The sequence below is a fragment of the Rhipicephalus sanguineus genome, chromosome 5 (genome assembly GCF_013339695.2).
Source record: "Rhipicephalus sanguineus isolate Rsan-2018 chromosome 5, BIME_Rsan_1.4, whole genome shotgun sequence".
NCBI lineage: Eukaryota > Metazoa > Arthropoda > Arachnida > Ixodida > Ixodidae > Rhipicephalus > Rhipicephalus sanguineus.
This window is the reverse complement of record NC_051180.1, coordinates 140,076,831-140,104,665: the sequence shown is the minus strand read 5'-3', so window position 1 is coordinate 140,104,665 and position 27,835 is coordinate 140,076,831. Positions and strand designations below refer to the sequence as shown.

At 48.0% G+C, this 27,835-nt stretch overlaps 1 protein-coding gene across 2 annotated transcripts in view; it reads right to left on the bottom strand.

Moving 5' to 3' along the window:
* The window catches only part of LOC119394281 (homeotic protein ultrabithorax), a 217,681-nt gene that overhangs the window by 109,586 nt on the left and 80,260 nt on the right, over positions 1 to 27,835 (bottom strand). The window contains exon 1 of one of the 2 annotated variants that reach the window (XM_037661564.1): positions 4,717 to 5,033. The exons of the other annotated variant lie outside the window; for it this stretch is intronic. Coding sequence (XP_037517492.1) covers positions 4,717 to 4,906 — 190 coding nt within the window. The 5' untranslated portion in view covers positions 4,907 to 5,033. Of the gene's footprint in view, positions 1 to 4,716; positions 5,034 to 27,835 lie in introns of those variants that run through there. 2 annotated transcript variants of the gene reach the window in all.

Below are 27,835 nucleotides of genomic sequence, written 5' to 3'. Positions count from 1 at the left end.
AGAAAACAACCCTTGTATTCTAACAGTAGCACTTCCGTTGTACACGTGTTCCTGTTTGCGTGGAAAGTGCCCAAGACGCAAAAAAGTTCAACCCGCGAAAGCAAAGGGACGAAGTCCGCCGCGCACTTGCAACTACCCTCTGCCTGCAAAGTACGCGAGCAATTTGCAAACACGGCGTTAAAAAGAGCCTCGCGCTCGCCCTCAGCACACGGTGTACCGCGGGTATGCAGCAATGCCTGAGCTACCGACATTCGATGGGGTTATAGCTACAGCAGTCGGCTTCCTCCACGATTCTCACTAGATGTAGCTCAACAGCTGACGTCAGCAAATAACGAATGTTATCACGCGAACCCACGCTTTGCCACCTCCTGGTGTCCATCAACGTTATTACGTCATCTTCTCAATCTGAAACAGTCTTGAGTATGATCTCAAAGCAACGGAGAAGCAAGGCACAGATCCGAGCCCATACTAAACCAGAAAGCTTCTTACGCTCAAGTAATTCGCCCGAGAAAAATCCAGCCAATCATAATGCTGCACATACTATTAGCGAATCTCAACAGTCAATGTGCACTTACCAACGTGCAGCTTTGCGAATTTCATTCCTGGCTGCCTATACTTCAACAGACCGCGCCACGTTCGTAGTAACAGAGTAGTAAACACCTTCACTGAGGTCCTGGGAAGCTAGGCAGGGGGCCTACTAGGCAGGTCCCTACCCAGCCGTTGGCTAGTCCCATGTCGGAATAGAGAGGCCGTGCCTCTCCGCTCGTTCACGGGCCCTCTGGTCAGCCAGGAACTCAGCAGAATAATTACTGAGTCTGAATTCATAAAATTTGTTTAGCGGTCGTTAATTTCTGTTTTCCATTGGCTGACTGGCTTCGCTAATAATATGTTTACAATTACGATTGGCTAGCGTCTGCTTTGAAGGGCAGTTTCAGCGCTGGAACGCGCATTTCCTGAGGCTTCTTTCGCGTGCATAGTTTCCGACTTGCAGCATTCAAACGCACGTTCAAATGCCGCGTTCAAAGTGCGGACAGTGACGCCCACGGGAATAAGATATCGCTATATCGCTGCCGCTCGCCTTTTCGCGCAGAACTCCTTTCAAACGCTCCGAAAGTCAGGCTGACGAGGCGTGACAGACGATATAGATATATATGCATTCACAGTGAAGGAATATCGGCCCGCCATAGAGAAGGGATGGTTTCGCCATCGAGAAATTCGACCCAGCCAAAGTTCAGATGTCGAGCTCACTGATTACCGTCAGCCGCCCTCTCTCCCTTTTCGACTTTTCCTTCTCCCCCTCCCCGTTCAGGACCGATAACAGCGCAGGAATCGCTATCGCGTTGCCATTTGTATTCGAAGCGTACACCCGCCGCCCTCTTTTAATTCTTCCTTTTCGCTTCCTACGCTGTCACATGCGTAAAGAGAAAGAAGACCTCTACCTTGGAGAAACATGTCAAATACTTCCTCTCAAATCCTGCAAGGACAACGTAAAAAAGAAAGAAGGCCAAAGCGGAGAGAAAGTGATACAGTTGAAGAATGTAGGGGACCCGGTCCGGCACAGTGCACGCCGAAAAAGATTATGCAACGCGAGCGATTTTTATGACCTGCGATAGGGCGAAATGTATCCAGTTCATGTGCCCTATAGCCAGTCAGCCTGCCCTGTTTATTGTATTCGTTTTTCGTTTAAAGTACTGCGCTGAGGTTACCCGGCCCATCTTGGTCCGACCGCACTTTCACTGAATGTAGATAAATTTCCGCAGACACTGAAGGGTTTGGCAAGTGCGTCTATGACATGCACTCGTGAACACTGGAAAAGCGTGCAAATTGAGAGAGAAGAGGAGAAGGCTTTGAACAAATGCATTGCAGATTTTAAGGAACCACAAGAGACCACGGTTAGTCAACCAGCACAGCGCCACAGTCGGTGATCCGACAAATGTAAGATCAACGACGGAGTTTACCAAATTTCTTCGCTTAATGGAACGGTATGAATGTAGCAGTCAGGAACAATCTGCTCACTTTTATTAATTTACGAACGACAGCGAAGTTACCACATGTCGGTGATCCTGTCGACAGATATGGGGATAAAGAACGAATATTATCGATCTATTCAGTTAATCGACAGTATGACTGATGGAGTAGTAATGAACAAGAAACCCTGGGTTTACTATAGGCGAGAATGAGATGAACAGAGTTCAGGAACATTAAAGACCGCTGACGACGGTCGTCAGAATGGAAATTACGATTAACTTGATAGCATGCAGGTCCGAGCTTATTGTAGGCATCTATTGTAAGAGATCGGTTGCAAATATCCCCGTCATTCGATTTATCGCTTGCAAGAATTACGTGCATACAGGACGTGCAAAAACGTGTATTAATTATAATTCATGTTATTACGTAACAGTGAGCAATGTAAGCGATGATGTGGAATGCGTGACACGGTGAACAAGTGCGTGTGTGTATTTATTGATAAGCAAAATACTTCATTTGAGAAGAAACGAGAAAGGGACCGCAAGCAATTCACACTTCATTATTGAACATTTGAATACTAATTATCCGTTCATGGTGCATATTGAATATATGCAATAAGTTTATTGATAGCTGAGTAATGTCTCTTGTTATCTTCAACACCACTGACCCCGCGCTGAGTGCTACTTCAATAAGAGCTCCCCAGTATTCACAATTACTATCACCGGTATAGGAAAGGAAACCATAGCGGCATTTTACGGTTTCCTGCGCATAAGCCAGACCACAACGATCGGAACGCCGTTACACGGCACAGGACGACGTTAGTCCTGCAGAAAGCCCGCTCATGAGAGCCGCACAATAGAATACTGCGCCACGTCTATTATATAAGCGCCGAGGAGCCCGCCTCATACGAACAAAGCTTGACAAACGCGGCTCTAACTGCCAACTAGCATGGGTGCCGGTGGCAGCCCATTCCAATACGTCACAGATCGAGAACCAGTGGTGACCTGGCGCGTACGCATCGAGGCTCGCGGGGCCAATGCAAGGAGGGCTCCCGACACTCAGGGGCGTCAGCCACTGGCCACGGCGTCAACAGGGTGTCAAAAGAGAGTGCCGATGGTCTCGTAAACCTTTAGCAAATTTGCAAACGGCCCCATAAGCCATTTCTTGCCATGATGGTCGCCATATCGGCCAGAGTGCGCCCAGGTTGCGATGTACAGTATCAGCTCTGCCTTTTTGCGTGGGGGGTGAGCGAGCGGCTGCGCTAGTTATATAGAAGGCAGCTTTTCGATTGAGCCCCTGGCGGACCCCTCAATGGAACCCCTCCACTGCCCCTCGAGGCTGAACCATCTCCGATTCCTCCCCCCTCCCTCCCCTATCCGGCACCTCCTGCTGCAGCAAATGTTGCCCCCTCCTTCACGCCTCCGCGGAGCCAAGCTGACGCTGCCGTTTTCTGTGTGGCCTCGGCCGTCCACCGCACTGATGGTGCCCTCCCTCCATTGCACAAAGTGGCGGCGGCCTTTTTTCGGCGGGACCGCCACCTTTTCACAGGCCCCCACCGCACGGCACCATTCAGACGAGAAGCGGTCGCCTCTCTTTCTCCAGCGTGTTTGTGAGTGCATTCGCGACCGCGCGCTGAGGCGCTGCTGGAAAGGTCGTAATGAAGATGGGGATACACTTCCTCTTCTTCGGGAGTTAACAAAGCTGGACATAAACGGTGATGTGCAAACAGCGGCGCAAAGGGGAGCGATTGGGCATTGTTCGGCGTTGACCCAGCTCCGTGCTTCAAGTCAGTTTCATCCCTTTTGCGTGGTGTACTTAATAGTCGAACATTCGATTGCACACATAAACCGAGAAAAGGAGTTTCAATTATACCGCCACATATATTCGACCCGACAAGAAAGCGTGTAGTGGCGAATCTTGCATGTGTTCTATAGCTAGGTTAAGACTACCAGCGATGCTGCTGTTCCCTTTACTACTGTTATTATTTCGACATCATGAACTTAATCGAAGATGCCATGTTCCCGCCGATATCGACCGTCGGAATACACTGCGTGCGTTATAGCACTGCTTTTATGTACGCGACACTAGGCGAAGATACAAATATCTGGTAGGATGCTGGACTGTAGGAAACCACTATAGGACCCAAGCGAAACCATGCGAAACATGAAGTGGCTTTGTAATGGGGGTGGGCGTTTGCACATGCATTCGGCGTCGTTTCACGTTATATAGGCGGTTCCTGTTAGAGATGCAGTTGCTTGAAAGCGGCAACATGAACGCTTGCGCAACTTCCACCGAGTTCAGTCACGGATTGAACGGCTTTTAGAAAAGCACGAATCGTAAGTTTCGGTCCTGACGGTAAGCAAACCAGCTGCCACTAGAAACTAGAAGACGCGACGCAGCTGTGCTGTGGAGTCAAATCGCAGCCAGACACGCGCGAATATATCGACAGACATCCCGCGCTACGTCAATTTTCCGATTGCAATGCGCAGTCGGAAACGTTGTTCTGGCCGATGAAAGGGAAGCCGATGAAAGGTATTCATAGAGGAAGTACATTACACATCAAGTGCAGCCGGCCATACAGCGCCTAACACGATACGCTTGAGTAGACTACCGTGTTCGGAGTTATCTGAAGCAACATGGCTTTACTCGAATATGAAATACGCGTGCTTGATAGCTGGTATTGCTCGAACGCAGATGTTAGGGTGTGTGTGTGTGTGAGAAAGCGCGAACAGCAGCACAGGGACCAACCTGCGATTGCCATCCATGGGTAGAAGGCGTTAGTAGGCGCCTGCGCGACGGCAGCCGCGGCCGCGGTGGTGCTCTGGCAGCAGGAGGTCCAGGCGTCTGAGACTCTAGGCGCCGCGGACGACGCGTCGAAGGGCCTCATCGGGTCGGTGGCGGCTCGCGACAGCGAACTGGAGGGCCACGAGGCGGCCATGTCCTTGACGGCGCTGCCGAAGCCGTTCTGGTCCTTGACCAGGCACTCGGTCTTGAAGGCGCCGCTGGCGTCGCTCGGGATACAGCTTGCAGGCTGCCGCGGCCGCGGCTGCGGCGGCCGCCGATCCGGCGGCGTCGTACGAGGCGGTTGTTCCGGCGCCGGCGGCGGCCGCGGCGTCGTGCGAAGACGCGGCGCGGGCCGCAACCGCGGCGGCTGCGGCGGCCGCAGCGGCCGTGGACTGCGGGTACGGCGGCACGAGCAGGCCCTGCGGGAACCGGTAGGCCTGTTCCGCCGCGCTGGCCCCCTGGCCGTTGTAGAAGCCGCTCTGCTCGAAGTACGAGTTCATCATCTGGCGGCCGCCCTCGCTGCGTCTTCCGACATGGGATTGGCAATTTGTCTTTTTTTACGCTCCTCGTCAAGGTGTTGGATTAAAATCGCCCATGGCCGGGGCGCTCGCCGAGACTCCAGCTTTGCGGGCCCCGGAAGGTTGGCCGCCGTGGCCAATCAGGGCGCCCCCACGCCCCTCGACGGCCGCCTCCTCGCCCTCGCGCCCCCGACGCCGCCGGCGCCTCCCCGCGGCAACGCGGCGCAACTCGCCGCCACCTGAGTGACAACGGCCCCCCTCCCCGCTCCCTTTGGCGGGCTTCCACGCGGCGCCCGGCTGCGTTTTGCCGCCGCCGCGGTTTTGCTACTCTTTTCTTGCACTCGCAAAGCACGCGCAACTTGCCGCTCTCTCTTTCGCGGGCCCACGCGGACGCTTCTTCGGCCGTCGCAGAAGCCCGCTGCGTATACAGGCCGACCTTGAGGCATCGCTGCTGCCGCCGTCGTCGTCTTCTGGCCGCTTATTTTCTTGCGTCGTGATTTACCGCACAGCTCTGCCCGCGCTGATCATGTCACTGCGAGCTTGATCTCGACGCGTCTCCCGATGCGGCAAATGTCTTCTCGTGGTATAAAAAGAGACGCAGTCTTATAATACACTTTGCTGGAGTTCTGCATGTGTATGCTATGACAGCGGTATCATGTGTACCACTCTACATTTATAATTACTGTGATAGTCGAAGACCGGCTCCTTGATTCACTGCCGCAAAGTTTTTATAGGGTAATAAAGCTCGTGAATTACTCGGCTGGGACGTTTCTAGTGTTAAGTACAGCATTGTCGACCCTCGGACGTAGTGACATCATAAAACAGAATCGGAAGGCACCGCCTTTCCCTTCGTAGATTCATGATGTTGGCTACGGATAAATGGAGTTCGCTTGAACCGAAGTACCTGTTAAACGAAATAATACTTTCAACGTTGAGCAGCCACACACAGGCACAGTGTTAGAAAGTTGTGGTCAAAGGGAATCGGTCTCTTGGTGAACTCCGGTTGAAAGATACTTTGCAAGCAAATACCACCTCTAAATCCGACAAATGAAACAGGAAAAGCACGAGGAATCTGTAGTGAAATTGTTGCTTTATAAATAATCAAGAAAATACAATTCATCTGGCATCTATGGGAAAGTAATGCAAATTAGGGATATCAAAGTTTCAACGGTGCGTGTTTCCAACCGAGGACTTCGATAGGCATGTAGAAGACTATAGGATGGAGAGAAGATCCCGAAGTTGGGGGATAGTGCAGTCAGGTTGGCACCACTGATTCGTTCCCAGCCCCAGGAAGAAGAGGCCTCACTTGTTATAGAGTTAGTTCACTGTACTTGTTAGCTGCTCTGGGGAAAGAGAGAGAAAGGATTATTGTGGCATAAGAGCTACTCTGGGAAAGTAGTTGAAAGTATTGCCGGTGAACAGGGTTGCCGTTGCTGGCTACTTTGCGCCAAATTGGTACGACGTCTGGCGACAAAAAAATTCAGGTTGGCGCCACGGCTACTTTCTGGCTCCTTTTAACTTCCGCTCTGGCGCAGTAAGTAGCCATTGTTCATAATATTTCCAGATAAAACAGACTATTTCCAGGCTGTTCTTTCGTATCAGCCTATGCGCGCACGCGTCCTCCCCCCTCCAGCGGGCTGGTGCTCATCCAGACACCCCAACGCAACGCACGGCGAACCTGCAAATACGAAGTGGCGTAGTTACATCCATGTTGGCTAATGTATAGCTAGCTCGCTGCTCGCGCTCCATCTATATATATGCTGATTCTACGCACAAGTTTCTAAATCTGATGCACAGCGCGTGCTCTCGTATGAACTTGACAGAAACAGAGATCCGCAACAAAATTAAGCTAAAATGTTCATCTCAATCAGATTTGACTAGCTGAAGCCCGACTGGTATTATATAAGCTCTACTAACCAAATTCGATCTGCAGCTTTAAGTAAAAACGGCTTCGACGTGTAATGTTCGTAATGACTTGTTGGCTGGAATGTTCCAAAGTTACTCGGTACACGGCAAGGACTTTATCTATTCTACATAAACTATATGCATGACGCATTGAATTTAGTATAAATAACATTTTTATTTGCAACATATTTGTCGCTTGGAGATCAAGCAAGAGGGAAAAAAATGCTTTTATTTATATCGTCTTCTTTATTCAAAATGGTATTATTTATTGTTCAATAATAAGAGCTCTACTCATAAAACCACGAGGCTACTTTGGCTACTTTTAGCTTGAGTTTTGGCTACTTTCCAAATCCACGCAACGGCAACCCTGACGGTGAAGTTCTCGGCGAACACCTTCATGCTGGAGGGCATCAATGACAAATATTACTGTTTGAGCCGTGCTATTGTCTCCAACCAGATGACAAGCAATGCAGTTGAGTCAGGCCCGTAGCCAGGGGTCCTAGGGGCGCCCCCCCCCCCTAAAATTTGGTGGAGTAGGTGTTTTTACCAAAAATAAATAATGAAAATAGGTGTTTTTCTCAAATAGTCATGGTTTTCAGCAAGTGCCCCCCCCCCCCTTCGAAAAAAATCCCTGGCTACGGGCCTGAGTTGAGTGTGCACGAGGCTATATTGAACGCGAGCATACTGCGCAGAATTACCGGGAACTCTTTCGAGTATGATTACAGACTAGAGTTTAATTATGTCCTTATCATGCACTTAGATGTAACTTCAGATAAGCGGAAGACAACATTCCTTCTCTTCAGCTTACATTGAGTCTACTGATGCTCTAGTGCACTTATCGGAGCGTTGACGCCTGGCCCTGGCTTCCGTTGTTCTTCCATTTACTAAAGCGTGGTTCGCGTCTTGAATACTCCATGACAAGGACAAGCATAATCATCATTCATCGTGGCATTTCCTCTATACTGATGCAAATAGAGGTAAGCTATAAATTTATACATCCTATTACATATAAACTGATGCGCGGCGCGTTTCCATTTTTATGCAAAATTATTTATGATGAGGTTAAATATAACCTCAGGATAAATATAAGTTCCGCCAACAAAACTGCGGTTGGGCTCTGCTTCACCTCCGTGAGTGAGTCATATCCAGCCATACCAGATGGTTTTCGTCAAAAGCCCAAGTACATTCTCTCCGCTAATGTAAGTATAGGCTCAGTGGAAAATAAAAGCTAATCGTTTTTAGCTAAAATGTTGTTTTCTGCTGAGCAATTATGTTACCACTTTTGATAAAATTTGTCGGGGCCCTAAAGTTTCCTTCTAATAGCAGTGACACGACCATGTACTTCTATGATAAAATTCTATTATCATGCTATAGTTGAAATTCAACTAAATAAGTTCGACGTTACGTTCTCCGTACACTGGCCCACTATAGTGGGTCAGTATGTGGCCATGAGGCATTCATTTCCAGATAGCTTTTGACCAGGACAGCTTATGGCTCTCCCATAGTAGAGTGTATATAGTACACTAAAGCGTTCAGAATTTGTTCTAAGCTCAGTCCGTAGATCCCAGTACCTCGGCAGATTGTCGGTAAAGAGACGGCATTCTGCACCCCCATATCAGAGTACATGTGGCCCTCCAAAGCGTTCACCTTCTTTTACTAACATGAGACAAAGTTACGTTGAATCGTTGTTGATGTTAACCGTCTATGATATAACTATTTTTTTTAAACACAAAGGAACAGGCTTCCTCTTTCCCATGGTGAACTACATAGCATTCCAAGTTCCCCTTTTGTTAAGGCGAAAGCCCTAACAAATGCCTAATCAAACGCGAAATGCCACCGTCATCGTCAACGCAAACGATGCAAAAATTGCCGAGTTCAAAGATGACGTCCCAGATCCACAAACTTTTTGTCGTCAGCATGACGTCACATCACGACATCATCACATGACACCTCACCTGGCAAAAAGTGGGCTGATCCTGGAGGCAGTGCTGCAACACCACGCGAGGTGCAGAAAGCATGGTATAAACCGTGCGCTGCTTGTTAGAAATTTATCTGCAATATTCATCTGTCTTTGTCTCTTTCTTTGAATAAAATTTTTCTTCTATAAAGCATTGCCGACTTTCTTGGCACCTGATGTATGGCGTGTTGTGGGATGCTAATGGTCGCACGAAATCTTTGTTAAGCCAGTTTGATGGTTCGATATACTTTTCGCCTACCCAGCATTTAGTTTTATTTATATAAATAAACACGTTTAATATTGTTGAATAAACGTGTTGAATACTGAGCACAGCCTACCGACGGTAACGTTTAACTTCAGAGGTCTTATAGCAATCTGACAAGAATTGTCTTGGCACAATGTAGACTGATATGCAGCAATGTTTCCTGTCGCTGCGTATACGTTCTTCATCTCGACTATATAGCTTGCGTATATGGGCAGTGTTATAGCAATTATAACGGGAGCATTCCTCCGTGCATAAAATGGCTGCCTTTCCGAAACTTATTGTAACATAATAACTCTGTTACGCAACAACTAGTCACGTGACTCAACATCGCCTAACAACTAGTCATGCGACATGTCCTGGCCAAAACCACGTAACATCTAGTCACGGGACTAAAATCAAGTAACAACTGGTCGCGTGACATGTTCCCGCCAAGAACCCCGTAACAGCTAGTAACGTTACTGAAATCACAACGTCACGTAACAGCTAGTCAGATGACATGTTCCCGCCAAAACCACGTGGCGCGTGCGTAGTGTGGGGAACCGACCGAAACCGGAGAAGGATAGCCAAACCTAACCCGACTTAGTACAACTAGCAAAAACTTAGCATCTCTAGCAAAAGCTTGGCATCATCAGCAAAACTTAGAAAAAGCTCGGTCGAACAGCTAGGACCCCGCTGTTGGTTACAGCCTTGCAGCCATCTAGTGCAAGTTGGGCTATTTTTGCTTTCTCTTTGTTTGTTTGTTTGTGTTTGTTTCTTGTGCGAATCTCATAAAGTCATTCACCTGCTCCTCTATCGGCATGCCTGCTGTCGCTTCTGAAATACATCCCCTCACTGTCAGAGTCTCTGTGGTGAACAAGTCTCGTCGCACAAGTTGACGAACTGCAAGTCTGAGTGATAGCGTTGGGATCACACGCGCTTTTCCAAGGGAGAGGTGGAGATACCTTAAATGAATAGCAGGAAAGGTAAGAAGGTCAACCAGACAAGCGTCCGTCTTCCTACCCTGTATAGACTATAAAGGTAAGCGTCACATTGATACCGCCAGGGCATCAGCTCGACTTTCAGCAGTCGTGAGTCTTCCCATTTTTGGCCATGCGGGGCGAGGTTAAATTTGAACAGCAGAATGGCCATTGCGATGACTTGAGCCCGACGGCATCGTAACATATGTTACGGTGAGAGCAATTAATAAATTCTGTTGGCTTACCGATATCTAAGACCGGACGAGGAGTGACACACAAATATACACATGCACTATCAATGTTTATATGCCACCGTTCGTCCCATCTTAGATGCGCTATATACGTCAACTGCATTTAGTATGACGCCCCATCAAAACCAACATGAAGTCTTAAGTCGCAGCAACCTATCCTTGGGATTTTAATCGCTGCTGCAGCAACCGTCTACTTGGGAAGAAATAAACGTATACGACGTGAGGGTCGTACACATAACAAAAGTTACATGAGTGTTCGTTAGTGCATGCCCATGCCCGGCGTGTGCGTACCAGTAGCCCATCATTTTTTTATTGTGGTCTATTCAAGCTTTCTACCTGTATAAAGCATCGATGATTCGTTGGGTAATATGTCAGGAGGAGGAGGAGGAGGAGGACACAACTTCATTAAAGAAAAATTTCAGGGGTTTGGAGACGGGGCCCAATAACAAAGTTGTTTCTTTTTTTGCGATTTCTTTCCAGGCAAAATAATTAAATCCAGTACAGCTAATAAAAGAGAGAGAAATTAGTTGGAGATTTCTCTATGGGCTCTACAACTTCCGCATTAAAGATGTAGGGTTCACAGCAATTATCTTATATTTGGTTAATTAATCAATTTTCAACAGAATGCGTTGGCGGGTTGTTGGTGAGGATCCATAGTGCTTATTTTAGCGCAAAAAAAAAAACGACATCACAAGAAAGAAGACAGAACACAGCGCTACTCTCAACTGACATGGTTTATTGCATCACTACACTCTTTATACCAACCAGATACCGATAGCAGGGGCGTAGCCAGGGGGGGGGGGTTCAACCCCCCCCCGAAATTTTTCAGTTTTCCTTGCGGATATATACGCGCGCACATACAAACGCACGCACGAACATACATAAAGTATGTTCGTGCGTGCGGGGGGGGGGGGGTTCAACCATACATAAAGTATGGTTGACCCCCCCCCCCCCGAAAAAAATTTCTGGCTACGCCCCTGACCGATAGGACATGCGTCGTACACCCTATGCGCACAACCACCACAACTTGGTCACCTGAGCGCACTCATGATAGCGAATCCAAAAAACAAAATTCATTGTTAAACAAAGTTATGGAAGGCACACTAATGCACTGCGAACCCAATGACTGAATGTAAAACGCTTCTGATAATTCTCGGGCGGTGGTGTCACGACTCTTCTTTAAGATAGTAGTCAGTGTAAACAAAGCTTTACAATTGCGCGTTTTGCAGCGTTGAGCTAAATGGAAGCCTGTACCAGTCGGCAGGGATCGCTCATGTTCTTTAAGGCGCTCATTCACACAGCGGCCTGACTGAACCACATACACTTTGCACCAAGAGTAGTGGAATCTGTAGACCACCCTACGCTGCACTCAAACTTCAGGTGTCTCTTTTCACATTGCGGCTTTTTATTTTCTTTACAAACACGCCTGCAGAGCATAGACAGTTTCCGGGGGCAGAAAATGCAACTGGGATTTGGTATTAGTGGCCACATTCTTAAGATTATGAGCCACTTTGTCATCAATGTTCAATAGTGACCCAAGCGCATAATAAAACAAGCTTACGAGTGGCTCAAGAGGAGAGCGAAGAATATTGAGCCAGTGGTAGTCTGGTATAAAGCACACGTTATGTTTTTAAGGGTTAAATTAAATTAAATGACAACACTTTATGTGCAGCGTAAAGGTAAGTATATACCAGAACACTACGACCTCGTATGGTCCAGAACTTGAGGCATAGTGTTGAACATGTAGGGCAGTGGGCGATAAGACACTTATGTTCGTTAAACGGCGTTGACTTTTGCTGGAAAAGTGCACAATAAGATGCTAGTACTTCGAGTGTCATATAGCCTTGCATTGCTAGCAGCATGTTACTGCGGCACTTTTGGGGGCTGCTACGTGGTCTCAAAGACTGCATGTTATCAAGAAGACCTACGTCATCATGTCGGTGGGAAAAGTGCCACCAGTGAAGCGATATATCGTGAGATCGAGCTTGGTGTCTGAAAATGCAATGAAGGCTTCAAATTGAAGAACTTCATGCGCTTAAAGATGAGAAAACTTGAACGCACGAAGAAGTGACGGAAGCAAGATCATCAGGAGAACTCTGGGGTCGATTTTTTTGTTGTTGCAAAAAACGTGTGAGGCCAACAAGATGTATAATGAAAATTATGCTCTTTTTCCCCCCTCACCATGTTATATATTAATTGACAAAGCGTGTCACGGGACATATGCAGTTTTATAATTCCTTGTGCCTTACGTACCGCCTCACGGCACTTAGGTTTTGCTACGTTTCATACTTTGCTACGTTTTCCTTAGCTTTATATTCATCCCAAGAAAATAAATAAATAAATAATTAAATAAATAAATAAATAAATAAATAAATAAATAAATAAATAAATAAATAAATCAACCACTTTTTGTCTTTTCAGCCGCTTTATTTTAAGGAAGAATCAACAAGCTTGCGCGTGGTTCGAACTACAACGACAGTTGACAATGAACAATACGTCAAATTTCTTTTTCCGCGGATACGCATTTCGCTTTTACATGAGTGCATACAAAACAGCGACAAGGCTCACATCGGTACAACGATTAAATAGCGCTCAGACGTAAACACACAAAAAAGAATATGAAAGAAGAAATGAGGTCGCAACTCGGCGAGAAATTTGCGAAGTTCGTCTTTCTCTCCTTGTTTTGCATGTAGTCGTCCTCCATCGTACAGACTTTAACCACGCGCTGTTTTGCGGTAGGAAGCTGCATCTTTGTTATGAGAGAAATTGCGGCGGAAAAAAAAAATGTGTCGGGATGAAATCTATAGGAACACGAACGCTTTATACACTCCGCTCGCCTGGCACAATTTAAATCTAACTCGCGGTGTACGTCATCGTCCTTATCGGGACAATATAGTGGAACGAACAATCTCAGCACGCTTTACCATTGAAGACGGGAGGGGGGGTTCAGTATAAGGTGTCCTTGAAGCACTATCTGAGTAACATATTTCCGAGACATTAGAGGCATCAACGGGGCGCGAATCACGTGTATAGTGGGTCACAATGTGCGCATAATCGCGGACAGAAATGGCCAGTTTTTCAAACTTGGTTTTAAAAAAAAATACGCCAAGCTTCAGAAGGAAAGGGTGAAAGAAGACGAGAGCATGCGTAACTGCAGAAAGGGGCAAGCGTTGGTCCGCTGAAGCGACGGTGGAATCGGAAGCCGTTGCCGAAGTGTCATGGCCGTTATATCACCGTTCTTCGCACCTCTTTGCCCCTCCTTCTTTGCTTACTTTTTTATTAGATGGCACTTAGCTTCCGCTTGCACATCAGCTGGTTTTCTATTCTTAATTCTTTATCTTTATTCCGACGTCCGTAACAGCGTCCCGTCTTCTCCGCTTTCCGCTAGCCAGGCGTGCCGAGATAGGGCCATTAATGCGACACCGGTTCCCGATGAGCTATGAAAGTGACTTAAAGTGCCGTGTTTTATGGCCTGCCACATCGGCGGTTATTACAGGCGAGTTCCCCCCCCCCCCCCCCCCCCCGCGCCGCCGCGTACACCCGGTCAACTTCTCTCTTCTCTCGTTTACTTTTATTTGCTTCGTTCTTTGTTTCTTCCCTGACCAGGAGCACCGTTTCGTGCACCCACATTACAGCGATGTGCGTGCGTATAAAGACACTACAAGATGCACGCGAGCGCACAGATTGTTTTAGTTTTGCAGACATAGGTTCCCAGCCTATCAACGATGCTGTGGACCCGACGATACACCCTGCATGTAGTATATGCGGGGTGTATATATGTTTATAAGAAGCCATGCACGACGACTCCTATACGAGCGCTTTATTGTTTTATCAGGTCACGACAGTTTTATGTCCTTTAAAGAGAGGGTCCGGATTTTGTTGAGGGCGCGGCTGGCGAGGCGTACTGACGGAGCAGTTAACGGGCACTCGAGGTCGTTATCGGCTACACAGCTCTATTGTGATTTGTTTATAATGTGGTATGAATAATCATGGGGCATGAATTTATTATTATTATTATTATTATTATTATTATTATTATTATTATTATTATTATTATTATTATTATTATTATTATTATTATTATTGATACGAATGCCGTTATAACCAAATAATGATTCCTTATGTGGAGTACCTAAGAGTATCTCATTTTGGCACTTAATAACATCGGTCCCTTTAAACGTGTTTTCTGCTGAGATGCGTAAGACTGCGTTCAAAATAACAGCGTACTTTTCCTGAAACATTTTGTTTACAACGACGAGATCCATCGTCTAAACCACATTTTTTGCGCATGCCTGTCAAAGTATATCGGCCAGTTGGGCATGCATCGCGCAAATCACTGACAATTAAAAACAGCGAGGCTATAGAAGACCTGCTCATAATACGGTTTAGCAGCAGTATCGAGTTGGATATTCAGGAAGATTGGAGATTTGAATACCCGCGCAAACCATGGTGGAAATGTTTATTACTTTGGGAATGTTAACATTAGAATACGTGCCGGAGTAAGGACAGTGGTCGAGTATCACATATGCGATTAGGTTTCTCATTTCTGCCTGCTTACTTACCCCATTCCCCCTTCACTACTCACTTTTTAAAAAAAGTGAAACGTGTGATCGGTCAAGACACCGATTATATAAACTGAACTTCGCTCTCGCCTTGCTAAGCTGGCATCGTTGCACGACAGGGCGTTGCTGCGGACAAGTCCGCTTAGAGAATAAACGGTGTTGCAGGTCTTTCTTTAACAATACACTTGCGAACAAACTGCTATTGCAAAAATGTGTAACACTTACCGTGTGTGGCATGATTACACTATCGGCTATAACAGCACATTACTCACAGCATTTTGAATTTCTCATTTTTGAAAGCACTTCTCACGTATAAGACCAGTGAAGTAAGCTAAAATAAAAATAGACATATGAAAAAAAGAAAACAAAAAAAACACAACGGAGGTGCCATTTTCATATGCAGCACCTGAGTAATCCGGATAGAAAAAAAAAGTACTAGGCGATAAAATTCCATAACTGCTTTCTTCATAGATCCACCTTACTACGGACTTTTTTACGCTATCTATTGGAGTGTTTCCATCATTTGCAGATATATTATGACTATTTTTTAACGACCAAAACCCAGAGATGATTGTTACGATCATCTGAAAGAGAAAAAGATGGTTAAGAAAGTCAGTGATGAAAATAAAAAGCACATGAGAAATTATTTCTCACCTTTAATTTAAATGTAGTCTCAATAAGAAAAAAAAAAAACTTAGTGGACGCTTGAGCTTCGCTTTCAAGAGCAGAAGGCGATAGCGCAGTCGTACCTTGTACGTATCGCCTTCCCAATCACTAACCTGGCTTCGCTTCTCGGTGGACACCTAAACCACGCCGCAGGGAAAGCCAAAGCCAAAGACACCCTCCGGCTCCAATATCGCCCGAGGGCGGCGCATGCCCGACGCCCTCCGGCATGCGTCGCGGCGAAACACGGAAACACTGCGGGACGATGCCGTTTAAAAGTGCGCCCCATCAGAGTTACTGTATATGGTACCTTTAGTTAGCAGTGTTGGGCATATGTCTCGCTAGCAACCACAACTATGCGGGGAAGTCACACTCCGTTTTTGCAGGTGACATGCCTACAGTGTCGTCGATTAATGTCTGGCGTGTCGAAGACCGGCGATAAACATTGGCTGTCGATGACTTGTGTTAATTCGGTTCGCTGCAGCGGCGGCGTCGAGAAATGCAAAAAACTGGCTCAAGCGGCAGCTTCTCCGCAATGCATGTTTGCTAGCGGCGTTTGGAAGACAGATGCGCAACTCTGCTACCTAAGATAGCATATACAGTAACTCTACGCCCCATGGGCCCTTTGCGTCATCTCGCGGGTGGTAGTCAAGCCGCTGAAGAACCTCCGAGATGTGCATACCACCAACGCTAAATGGTGTATAATAGCTCGCCGTTAGTATGCTAGAGGATGTATGCGGTGTGGCCGAGTGGCTAAACGCACCGAGCCAAGGAGTGAGGGGTCACAGGTTCGAATCCCCGGTCCCGCTCAAACCAAAAGTTTTTTATTATTTCTTTGTTTGTATCTACATCGAATTTTCGCTCACGGACAACGCTGATCGTTGGCTCGCAATCAAAGACGCTGCCGTCGACACCAACACCGGAATTTCTGCGAGACGAGGTTTTTAACGCTATCGCGTAAAAATAAAGAAGCTAAAGGGGACGAAAGGCAACATGGCGCAGGTGGGATCGACATCCATATAATCAACATTACAACTGAACTGATGGGGAATCACTGAACAGGTAGGTTGTTGCTGTAGCCAAAGTTTCGACAGGAGAACTTGTCTTTAGAGAAGTCCTCTTGTCGAAACTTTGGCCCCGGCGGCATTACCTGTTCGACGATTTCTCATCATTTCAAGCCTACCTCTTCCCCTGAACTAATGTCTTCTTAACATTAGATGTGAACTGGGCTTTTTTTTTAACACGAAAGTGTTTTATACCGGGGTCCACCAAGACTTTCATGACGTATTTCTGTCACGGAAATACGTCAGCAAAATGAACGCCATCAGATGGCCAAGAAAAAAACTATAAGTAAAAGTTAATAATAATAATATCTGGGGTTTAACGTCCCAAAACCACGATATGATTATGAGAGACGCCGTATAGGGGAGGGCTCCGGAAATTTCGACCACCTGAGGTTCTTTAACGTGCACCTAAATTTAAGTACACGGGCCTCAGACATTTTCGCCTCCATCGAAAATGCAGCCGCCGCGGCCGGGATTCGATCCCGCGACCTTCGGGTCAGCAGTCGAGCGCCATAACCACTAGACCACCGTGGCGGGGCATAAGAAAAAGTTCCGTTGCCAGGAGTCGAAACCATGACCTCTCGGTCAGCGACGGTGGCTGGCGGGTGTTCAGCACACTGAGCTACCATCAAACACATAACGGAGGCTACATGAACGTGCCTTTTATCTTTCACATTTTTCTTTCACAGTGCTTTTGGATGGATGGATGGATGGATGATGGATGGATGGATGGATGGATGGATGGATGGATGGATGGATGGATGGATGGATGAATGGATGGATGGATGGATGGATGGATGGATGCTACGAGCGCCCCCTTTATAACGGGGTGTGACATATGTGCCACCAGGCTCGAAAAAAAGCAAAAAAATCACGCCATATATACGAAGTGAATGATGATTGAGAGCTTGCTCGGAGATAATTGGGTAAACCGTGAATGCTCCGTACATTTCCTCTACTGTCATATCAAGGCGTGACACGTTGTTATAGCAGCGATTGTTGTCAGGTTGTTGTCGAACCACAAGCGGTCGCAGACCTTGCAGCTGTGGCCGAACGTCTGGTCGACGAAATCGCGCTTGAAGCGCACGTCCGCGCCACCAACTTCAGGTAGCGACGGCTTTCGGCGCTTGGCCGCTGCATCCGGCGCCCGTACCTCTTCGAGGTTCTCTTGCCGCCACACCACGCTGCTGCGGCTTCGCGGGCTTGTATCTTGGGGTCCGCACGACGCTGACATCTGTCTCTCCGCGGCCTCGCGAGCTCTCACCGCAGGATCTTGGCGGCGAGCCCGCATGCTGCTGCCTTGTGAGCCCTCTGCTCCGCCGTCTTGTCTTCTTCGTTCACGTTATTAGTATCGAAGCTCACTGACTGACGGCGGTTGAAAGAGAGAGGAAGCGCGCAGTTGTGGCCTTCTAGCGGTCTCCTATCAAACTAGAGCACGCACCGGAGTGAGAATTAAAGGCCAGGATAGAGGGAAAACATGACGCACGTAGCGTTTCTCTTCGCGTTTCACGACGCTTTGAAGGAGTGCATATCGAGTATCACTGTTTATTATCTGCTTGTTGATGCCATCTTTGTGCGAGATTCACCATATGCGGTGTGTACGCCTATGTTAAGAGCTTCAGCTAGCGCAAGGGTTAAATCATGATCATGGGCGTTAACCATCGGTACGGAGATGTGCCACTATAGGCGTCAATGTAGGTGCGCCCACATCAAACGGTGCTATATCTGCCATACAACAGTAGACAATGTACACGCTCTCATATACCAATGCACCACAAACAATCAACTAGTTCTGTGAGGACACGTTTCACTTTCGTGTTATAGCGATTCCTATATGACAGAGTGATCAGCCATCTTTTTTCAGTTAATCTACTATACGGCAGCCTTCATCTTGTCCACTTCCATGTTTATTCGTGTGCGAGTACAAAGCGAAGGCTTCATTTGATAACCCACGCCACTCATGATCACGACAATTTTCTACATTAGTCCAGCATTTCAATTAAGCACATCAAGTAATCTTTATTGTGCGCTTTATCTTACTTAACCATCTATTTTCTTCGTACGCTAGTAACTAGATGGCAGCAAATTGACCCCTCAGGTCCACTTATTTTTCTAGATCATGCTGGTAGTAGTATGAGCAGGAAATTTTACTCAGCAATTTTACTGAAACTAAACGAAGACCAGAACTCAACAACAACGACAACAACAACAACAACAGCAAAATGAAATAACACGGCCACTTACGCATCCGCCTAAGGCGACTCAAAGGCGAAAGCCATTTTTTTCCCCTTTCTGTCGATTGTACTCATCCCCCCTCCCTCCGTTGAAGGCTTTCTGCACGCAATGTGGTTTTGCACTGCCTCCGGGATCGGAGGTATTGGAAGCTTTCTGCACCTCATGTGGTTTTGCCGAGACTCCGGGATCGGTCCACCTTTGACCAAGCGAGAATGTTGTGTGGTGACGTCACAACTTCCGGCAAGCTGTGACATCATGATGGCGTCTAATGTGACGTTATCACATGATGATTTTTGCATCACTCGTGTAGACGCCGACGGTCACATTTCCCGTTTGATGAGGCACCTAAGGCTTTCGCCTCAAGAAAAAGTCTTACGTAGATCCTTTCAGATCTTTTCCTCGGACGCAATGTCCATCTGGTGTTCGCGACGACCGCTGTTTTCAGCAGTACATGGCCGGTCACCTCTCTTTCTCTAACTCTCTCTCGCTCTGAAATTACGTCTCTTAAAGGGATATACTGACACCATTTTTCGAAGGCGAGTTTACGCTGCCGTACAACTATCCTGTATAAAGAGACTGCTCTAAGCAAGTGTGAAGCTCATGAAATGCTGATAAGATATTTTATTTCGATATCAAAGTTACTTTCCCCATGGCGCACCTGCCGACATCAGCACTAGCGTGACGTCAGGCTACAGTATTGATAATGGTGACTTAACGCAGCAGTCTGGCTAGTTGCGATGACGTCAGGTGCCAAAACTTCCAAAATGGTCGCTTGTGCGTCACCAATGGAGCCATGGCGCGGAGCGGCCGTGGAAACGTCACGATATATTGCACGAACACGTGGCGAGAATCTCAAGCTCATACAGTGTTTTGACGTCAGGGTACAGTAGAAACCGAAACTAGCTTTTAAAAACATACTGTAATTACTTTTTCAGGGAGCACTCACGCTAAAAGTGCATTTTCTAGGCTCTTGAGGGCGTGGCCTTTTATTTGACGCAAAAAAATAGACAACTGAAAATTTTCCTGTCTGTACCCCTTTAAGGTCCGCAAGTGCGTGCTGAAGTCCTTGGCACTAAACTTTCAATGCACTATAGAGCGAAGAGCAACGCGCTTCACTTCACGCGGCCTTCTGAGAGCGCGCGAATCAAGTCGCATTTCTCGCGCTATAGAAAACTGTGGTTGCGACAACCACTCCCTCTCTCTCTCTATTCTCACGCTCCGATACTCTGTGGCAACTCTTACAGACATACGAGTGAAGGCAGACCACCACATCTATACGGGGCTTCGAATCTCCGAAGAAATGTTCACTGCGTTTGCGAAATCGAGAACGTATATATACGCAGGAAACTGGCCCCCCTACGAAGCCCAGAAAGGAACTTTGAGCCCCCCACATCCCAGCAATCGGCGAACCAAGTCCAACGAATAGATATGCCGAACGGGTGGTGGCCCCCACACCACTGCGCGCACCCCAACAGGAATACACACGAAGGGAAGGTCGCATGTGCTTGGAATGAAGATTGTTGCTTAGTGTCTCTCCTTTCGTTTCTATTGCACACTAGATGGAGAGAGCGGGAAGGGGGGTTATAGTAGGGAAAATAAATGAGGAAAGGGTGTAGAAGAAAGGGTGGAGGGGAGTTAGGCGAGTGGGAACTGTCTCGGAACGGGCCAATCGACGCCGTTCTCGGGGACCAGCAGCAACAAACGCGGAAGGGAAAAGAAGAAGGCGACGCTCTCGAAGGCGACCGGCGGGAGGCCCAACGGCGTGCTCTGGTCGCGACCGCGCGCTCCTGAGCTGCAGAAAGGATTCGGCGGGCACAGCAATATCGATCGTTTGTAGCACGGCTCTTCCCGCTCCGCCAGCGCCAAGCTATGGGGAGCATGGGGATGGAAAGGAGACCCACAGCCGTTGGCGTTCGGCGGGGAGAACGCGCGCAGGAGACTTTGTCAATGAGGAGTGGACGTCTCACGGTTGACGGTGCGAACGTTGCGAACTATGGAAATCGAGATAATTGATAAGCGCTTTCGACATAGCCTATCGGAAATGCGCTTTATTGTACGGAACACTGCTGTTTCCCTTGACTGCATATATTTGCAATAGTTGAGAACGAGTCGCTCTTAAATTTGCCTCTGGCATGAATGAATGTGACACTGAGCTGCGCTGTGATGACAGATGTCTCTTGTTTGTTTGCACGAGGTCTAGATATGGCCAACGAACGTCCACTGAAATCTAGTACCTTCTGTCGAGCAATATCACGTATAACATAGTACCCCTCGGATTTTTTATATATATTTTTAGAAGTTCAGAGAAAATGAAATCACGTGTGGACTGAATGCAATGAAATGTCGAAATCCGTCAGAACGATTTTCAATATTGGCAATAATAGCAGCGCCACTGTTGCTCATTTTAACCTGTGCCAGGAAACACTCTTGCGAGGATTACGTAACAAAGTTCTCATTACAGTGAATGCACCGATAAGATCAGAACTTTCCTGTTTCCGTGACATTTTAGTAAGTGACAAAGCAGGGAGGGACAAGTGGCAATCAATATGTTGCTGGACAGACAGGCCTATTACTAATACAAAAGGCTTCATATGGCACGGGGTGCATATTTCCTAGAGCTAATAAAATTGAACCACTTTTCACAAAGTGCTCACTTACGGGTCAGTGGCACTTCAATTTACGCTGTTCGTGACATTAAAGAAATGTTTCTTAGAGTGGAAAAAACAATGTAACAGCATTTCTCTAAGAGTAATCGAAAGTTCTCGCACGAGACGTACACACACGCAAGAGCGTAGTGTGCGAAAAGACCCAACGTGCGAATATCCTGGTAAGCTGTGACGTAATGATAGAGTAGCAGTTTCTTCAAAGTCCATACATATTCGTAAAATCGAGCCATGACCTCACGGAGTGCCTGGCATTCCGGCCATTTGCTCCACGATGTGTGAATGAGCACGATTCCGCTCCGCTCGTTCACATAGAGCCTTTTTTTCCTAAAGCGGCAGCAGCAGCCGTCGGGCGCAGCGCCATTCTTCCCTTTCGCCAATGCCCGTGTAAAAGATATCTACTGCGCACCTCCTTGGCCGTGCATTGCTCGTGCCGCTATGGAAGCGGTGCAGAGGAAAGAGAGGGTGAAAAGGGAGTTAAGGGGGAGGGGGGGGGGGGAAAGACGCCCAAAAACTCGCGCTCCGAGGGACGCAGTCTACATACCAATGGCGCATTACCGTTATGGACATATCGATTCAGCCGAATCATGCGACCAGCGCTCTCCGCGCTGCCCACATAAACACGCGGCTACGGCCCGATGCAGGGACGCCAGAGAGCGCGTACGTGCGTTCGGCCATGCTCGCAAGCATCTGAGAGCTCGTTGCGAGCCGTTTCGGAAAGACGAGACGAGCGCGCGGGGCAGTCTTCTAGAGTGAGCTAGAGCGTGCGCGAGATCGTGCAGCGCCTGCGTTCTCTTGACTGCATGGCCGCATCCTGCGGGTGCAACGACACCCGAAAACGGGAAGGCCGCGCTCTCTCTTCTCCCCCAGAAGCGATGCGACTACATCACGTCGCTATATGCCAGCGGGGAAGAGCAGTCCTCGCTAGAAAGAGCCCTCTTTGCCGAGTCGGACGGGCGCACTTACAGGGCTGTTTCGGAGCCGAAGGTACTGCGTATGTCTCGAAAGGTCGACATCGATAGCTTTCAGCGCTTGCGTGCCTGGACGGCTATTGCGACAAACGTAGTGGACACTTCCCTTTCTTTTATGCGTCGTCCTGTATACTTGAACTGTGGAGGGTATATAGTCGTCCTGTATACTTGAACTGTGGAGGGTATATAGTGGTTCTCTGTGGAGGGTGACGCCATGACGACGTCAGGGGTATACTTTAGGCGTGTTTCTTAGACTGCTAGAAACGGCTGAGTACAGATTTAGATACAGTGTACTATTACAGGAGTCTTTTGCGAGGCTATGAACGATAGCATGCCTCCCGCTTGTAAAGAGCGAACAAGTTTTGTAATTGCTTTGAACCGCCTTCAATGTCCTTTTAACCAATAATCTACTTTGTATTTTCTGGTAGCGGAATTGCTTCCTGTCTTTGGGGTGTATGAAAGGAAAGAAACACCATGTAACAAGGACAAAAGGTAGGTCAATTGAAACATGATCAACATTGAACAGTCAGATAAAAACACAACGTGCACAATGTACTGCAATGCAAGGCGAGGCGAGCACGAAATAAGAATTTCATTCGAGGAAAATAGAACTGTACGAACTTTTGAAATGTTGAGAAGCCAAAATAATTATGCGCATTGTTAAGTCTTTTGGGGTTTCTAGCTTGACTTAATCACAGATTGCGATGGTTGATACTTACTACGAAACGTGCTGTCACATACCACAAATACGTAGCTCGTACATTCTCGCCAGAACGAACACGAACCCTTGCTGTCACTGAATGAACACGCTATGTACACTGTCACACCATGCACAGAGAAAAAGGTACTTCAGGCAGTATTATTTAGGGTTACGGTGCGCAATAAAATTTATTGTGGTTAACATATACATTTATGACTTTCTGCTATAACTGAACATCTCAGAGTATAGGTAATGCGGCCATGTATCATGCAGGCCATCTGCATGGTAGAGCGTGGCCAGTGGTGTAGTAGCCAATCGGAAAGTAGGCAATAATGTTGCGTGCTGCATTTAAGTTTACACGAGCCTGAGCCTCCAACAGGATGGTATGCTCCGGCCCGTATACGTATTCTTCTTTATTCATCCGTGCAATGCGGTTCACCTCAACAAATTAAGAACCACTGGTCATATGTACGCTAAGAAAAATCAAACAAAAAAATCACAGCATATCCACGGAGTGAATGATGATGAGTGGGCGAAGCTGCGGAGGTTCATCGGTAAACCGTGAATCTTCCGTGAATTCTGCCCACTACATCATTACCGACGTGAGATCGGGCGCGTTTATACTAAAGGTTCGATGAGAGTTATGACGACTTGCAGCTCACTTTAATTTTACATGTACGCTGTGAATTTTCATTGTTTAATCACGCACAGGAGAAATCGCACACACGCACTCTTGGAGGTCAAAATCCAGTGCCTATATATACGGGGTGGTCAGTGAACGGTTGTGCCGCGCGAGCGGTCGGTTTTTAGGGGCGAAGCTCCTTATACGGCACCCGTTCGTCCCTCGTAGCGTAGTATGTAACCAGTCTTACGCTTTGACCTGCAAGGTGGTGCCGGTGGGAGATTTTTCCTGTGCGTCGTTGAACAATAAAAAATTCGCAGCGTTGGCTAAAAGCCGACTTCTTCTGTCTCTCATTCCCATTAGCAGCCATTCTTTACCTCCAAGGTAGTGCCTGTTGAGATTTCTCCTGTGCGTGATTAAACAATAAAAATTTTGTTCAAAACGCCGTTGATTGATGAAATAAACCAACAAAAGACGCCAGATGTTTTGTAAAAGCAAAACGAAAGAACGCCAGATGTTTCTAAAGCAAAACGAAAAGACGCCAGCTGCTTAACGAAAGACGCCAGATGTTTTCTAAGCAATGGTTTTCTAAACAATGAAAATTCACAGCGTACATGTAAAATTAAAGTGCGCTGCAAGTCGTCATAACTCATCGAACCTTTAGTATAAACGCGCCCGATCTCACGTCGGTGATGATGTACTGGGCAGAATTCACGGAAGATTCACGGTTTACCGATGAACCTCCGCAGCTTCGCCCACTCATCATCATTCACTCCGTGGATATGCTGTGATTTTTCAATCAAGGTGCTGCCGCGACGCTGCCTCGCGACGCTGCCTGCGTCGGCGCCGCTGCGCCGCGAGGCAAGATAGGGGGGGGGGGGACCGTAGGAGAGGAGAAAGAGGGGGAAGCGTAGGAGAGGAGAGGGCGATACATATCACGTACTGTCGCAGCGCATTGTCTTTAGGGAGCCTTCATGTGTGCACGCCCCCTCCATTTTTAAGACTGGTTATGGGAGAGGGGAAGGGGGAGGGGAAGGGGAAAGGGTGAGTGGAGAGGGAGAGGGGTAGAGGACATGGGGAATGGTGAGGGGGAGTGGAGAGGAGGTGTGTGGAGAGGGTATGCGCATGCGCAGTAAGGGTGGTGGGCGTGGTGGTGGTGGTCACGCCGCACACCACCACCACCACCGGACAGATACTGCCGTTTACTGCCGGCTGCCGGGAGATACTCCGGACAACGGAGACGTGACAAGGTTAGACTAAGAGGAGCTACGCCCCTAAAATCTTGAAGGACGCTTGAGCTTCTCCTTCAAGAGTAGAACGCGATAGCGTAATCGGGACTCGTGCGCATCGCCTTCTCAATTGCTATAGCCTAAATTCGGTTCTCGGTGGATGCCTCAACCGTGCCGCAATTAAACGAACGTTTCTGCGCGTAACATCGGCCGTTTCAAACGATCCTAAAATGTATACTGCAAGTGCAGTTGCGTGCCCATTACACCCTACTTGACCCTTTCGCGAATCAGCGAAGGGCCCACTGCACGTCCATAAGGCAACACGCGAACCAACGCAGCTGCTGACTTTGTTGATGCTTTTGCTGCTGATGATGGTGGTGTCGGGGCGCTTTGTAATGGGTGGCACCCGCTCGTTGCGCATTTGACATGCTTGGACACCAGGCGCGATTCCGCCACGCAATATTACATACGTTAAGGAGACTCCGCTCACTACATGACATACATATAGTGTTGTTTTTTTTTCCGAAGCAGTTACAAGCAATGGCATGGCTCCGTGGTAGACCACCTGCTTGCCACGCAGAAGGCCTGGGCTTGATTCTCACTCCAACCAAATATTTTTATTATTTATTTTATTTGGATCTCTCTCGATTTGGATCTCTCTCGCCGACCTCGAGACTAGATTTTCTGCAAAACGACCTCTTTAACGCTATTGCGTTAAAAGAAGAGTACACGAAAACTTTAATAGGTGCTCAAAAGTATAGATAATGAATTGGCAGGGTCCTTACAAAAGATAACGTGTAGAGAAAGTGAAAAAGAAGTGATTACACGAATTATAGTATGACACAAGCATGAAGGATTTGTGTGGAAGTAAAGTAAACAAAAAAAGCACATTAACAATCGTGCTTCTAAGAAATATATCACGACGAAATCTCGTAGAGCATGAAGTGCAAGCATACATTTACTGAGGGACACGAAGCGATCACAGCACTCCTTGCACAGAAACAGGAGGCTCCCTTTTCGATGGAAATAGTGCTGTGCGATACGTACTACTGGCAAGGAAACTCTACAGCTGTTTCAATTTCATACGGTACTTACTTATTCCAGCGAACGACTGTCACTTATAAGTCACACCAAAACTAACTCCCGATAGCGGCCCGCCAGTGCGCAAACAAAAGGACACATCATTGCGCAGAAGACCTGTACGCAAAGAAGGACCGCGAGAACATCAAGAAAAAGGACCGAGGCCCCGAGCGGGCGGCCGAGTCCATGTCGTAATTCTGCGGTTCGATGGCGGCGAAGGCCGACGCAGCGGCCGAGCAACGGCCGTCCTGCCGGCACCAAAACCGAAGCGGCCAGCGCGGGAATTGCCGCTGAATGAACGGATGTGATATGACACGACGACGATGACGACGAGCAGTAATAACGGCGAGCGCAATATGGAGCCTCCCCCCCCCCCCCTCCCAAATTCACGGAACTAGTCCGCCATTAGCGCAGCGCGAGACAGGGAGAGAGAGGGAAAGGAGAGTAATGGGGAAAGAGAGGAGGGAACTTCGCGGGATGCTCAATCCCGTTCTCTTTCTTCCACGAAGAGGGGGGCATATAGCGACAGCAATGTAAGAGTGGGATCCTGCGGCATAAAATGGCCTCAGGGAGGGAAGGAAAGAAATCGCGAAGCAGGAAAAATAGGGAGTGGGAGAGAGGAATGGGGATGAACTGAAGGGAGAGAGTGCGAGTTGAGAAGGGAGAAAAGGAGGGCACGGAGAGGAGACGCTGATGCAGGGAAAGGGAGGAGGGGGACAGAAGGGGCGTACTTCTTAGCGGGAGCGTTCTCGCGATGCTGTTCGCCGGCCGCTCTAATCTTGGTCATCCCATGCAGGAGGATGGTCGGTAAAAACGAAACAAGTCTACCACTGCCGCGCTCCACGCTGCCGCTAGCTGTTCTCTCCTTTCGGGCTGCACTTTTTCCCCCACGCCAACTCCCTGCCTCGCTCGATATATGGCTCGGAGGCGCCGCAGAGATCCCGGGCCCATGCTTTTCCTTTCTTCCCCTTTCGCGCATGCGCCAAGCAGTGAGCCGCAGCGAAGTGTGGCGCCCACTCGGAGGAGAAAAGAGAAGGAAGCTGGCAGAGACGAAGAGCGAGCGTCGCCGGTCCGCTCGGCTTGGCTCGGCTTGGGGTTAGATCACGATAAATCTCCATCCGTCTTCATTATGGCCCGGCTCAATTCGATCCCCCCTTCCCTGCACGGCCGAGGAGTTTGCGCTCGTGGACGGCGTCGCCTGTCTTTGTATATACAAAGTCCCACTCGATGCTCTTGTTGCCCGTCGTTGATTCGCTTCCCCTCCCTACCCTACCGTCCCCTATCGGCTGGTCGTACAATGTCAACCGAGCGAAAGGCAAGAACACGTTGGAAGCGGTGGTATTGCAGCTTTGTTTCATTGCTTTCCTGTCGATTCTGTGCGAGATCTGAGTGATATCCCTGGTTGCGCTTTACAAGAACTCGATTAGAGACGCGAACTGCAG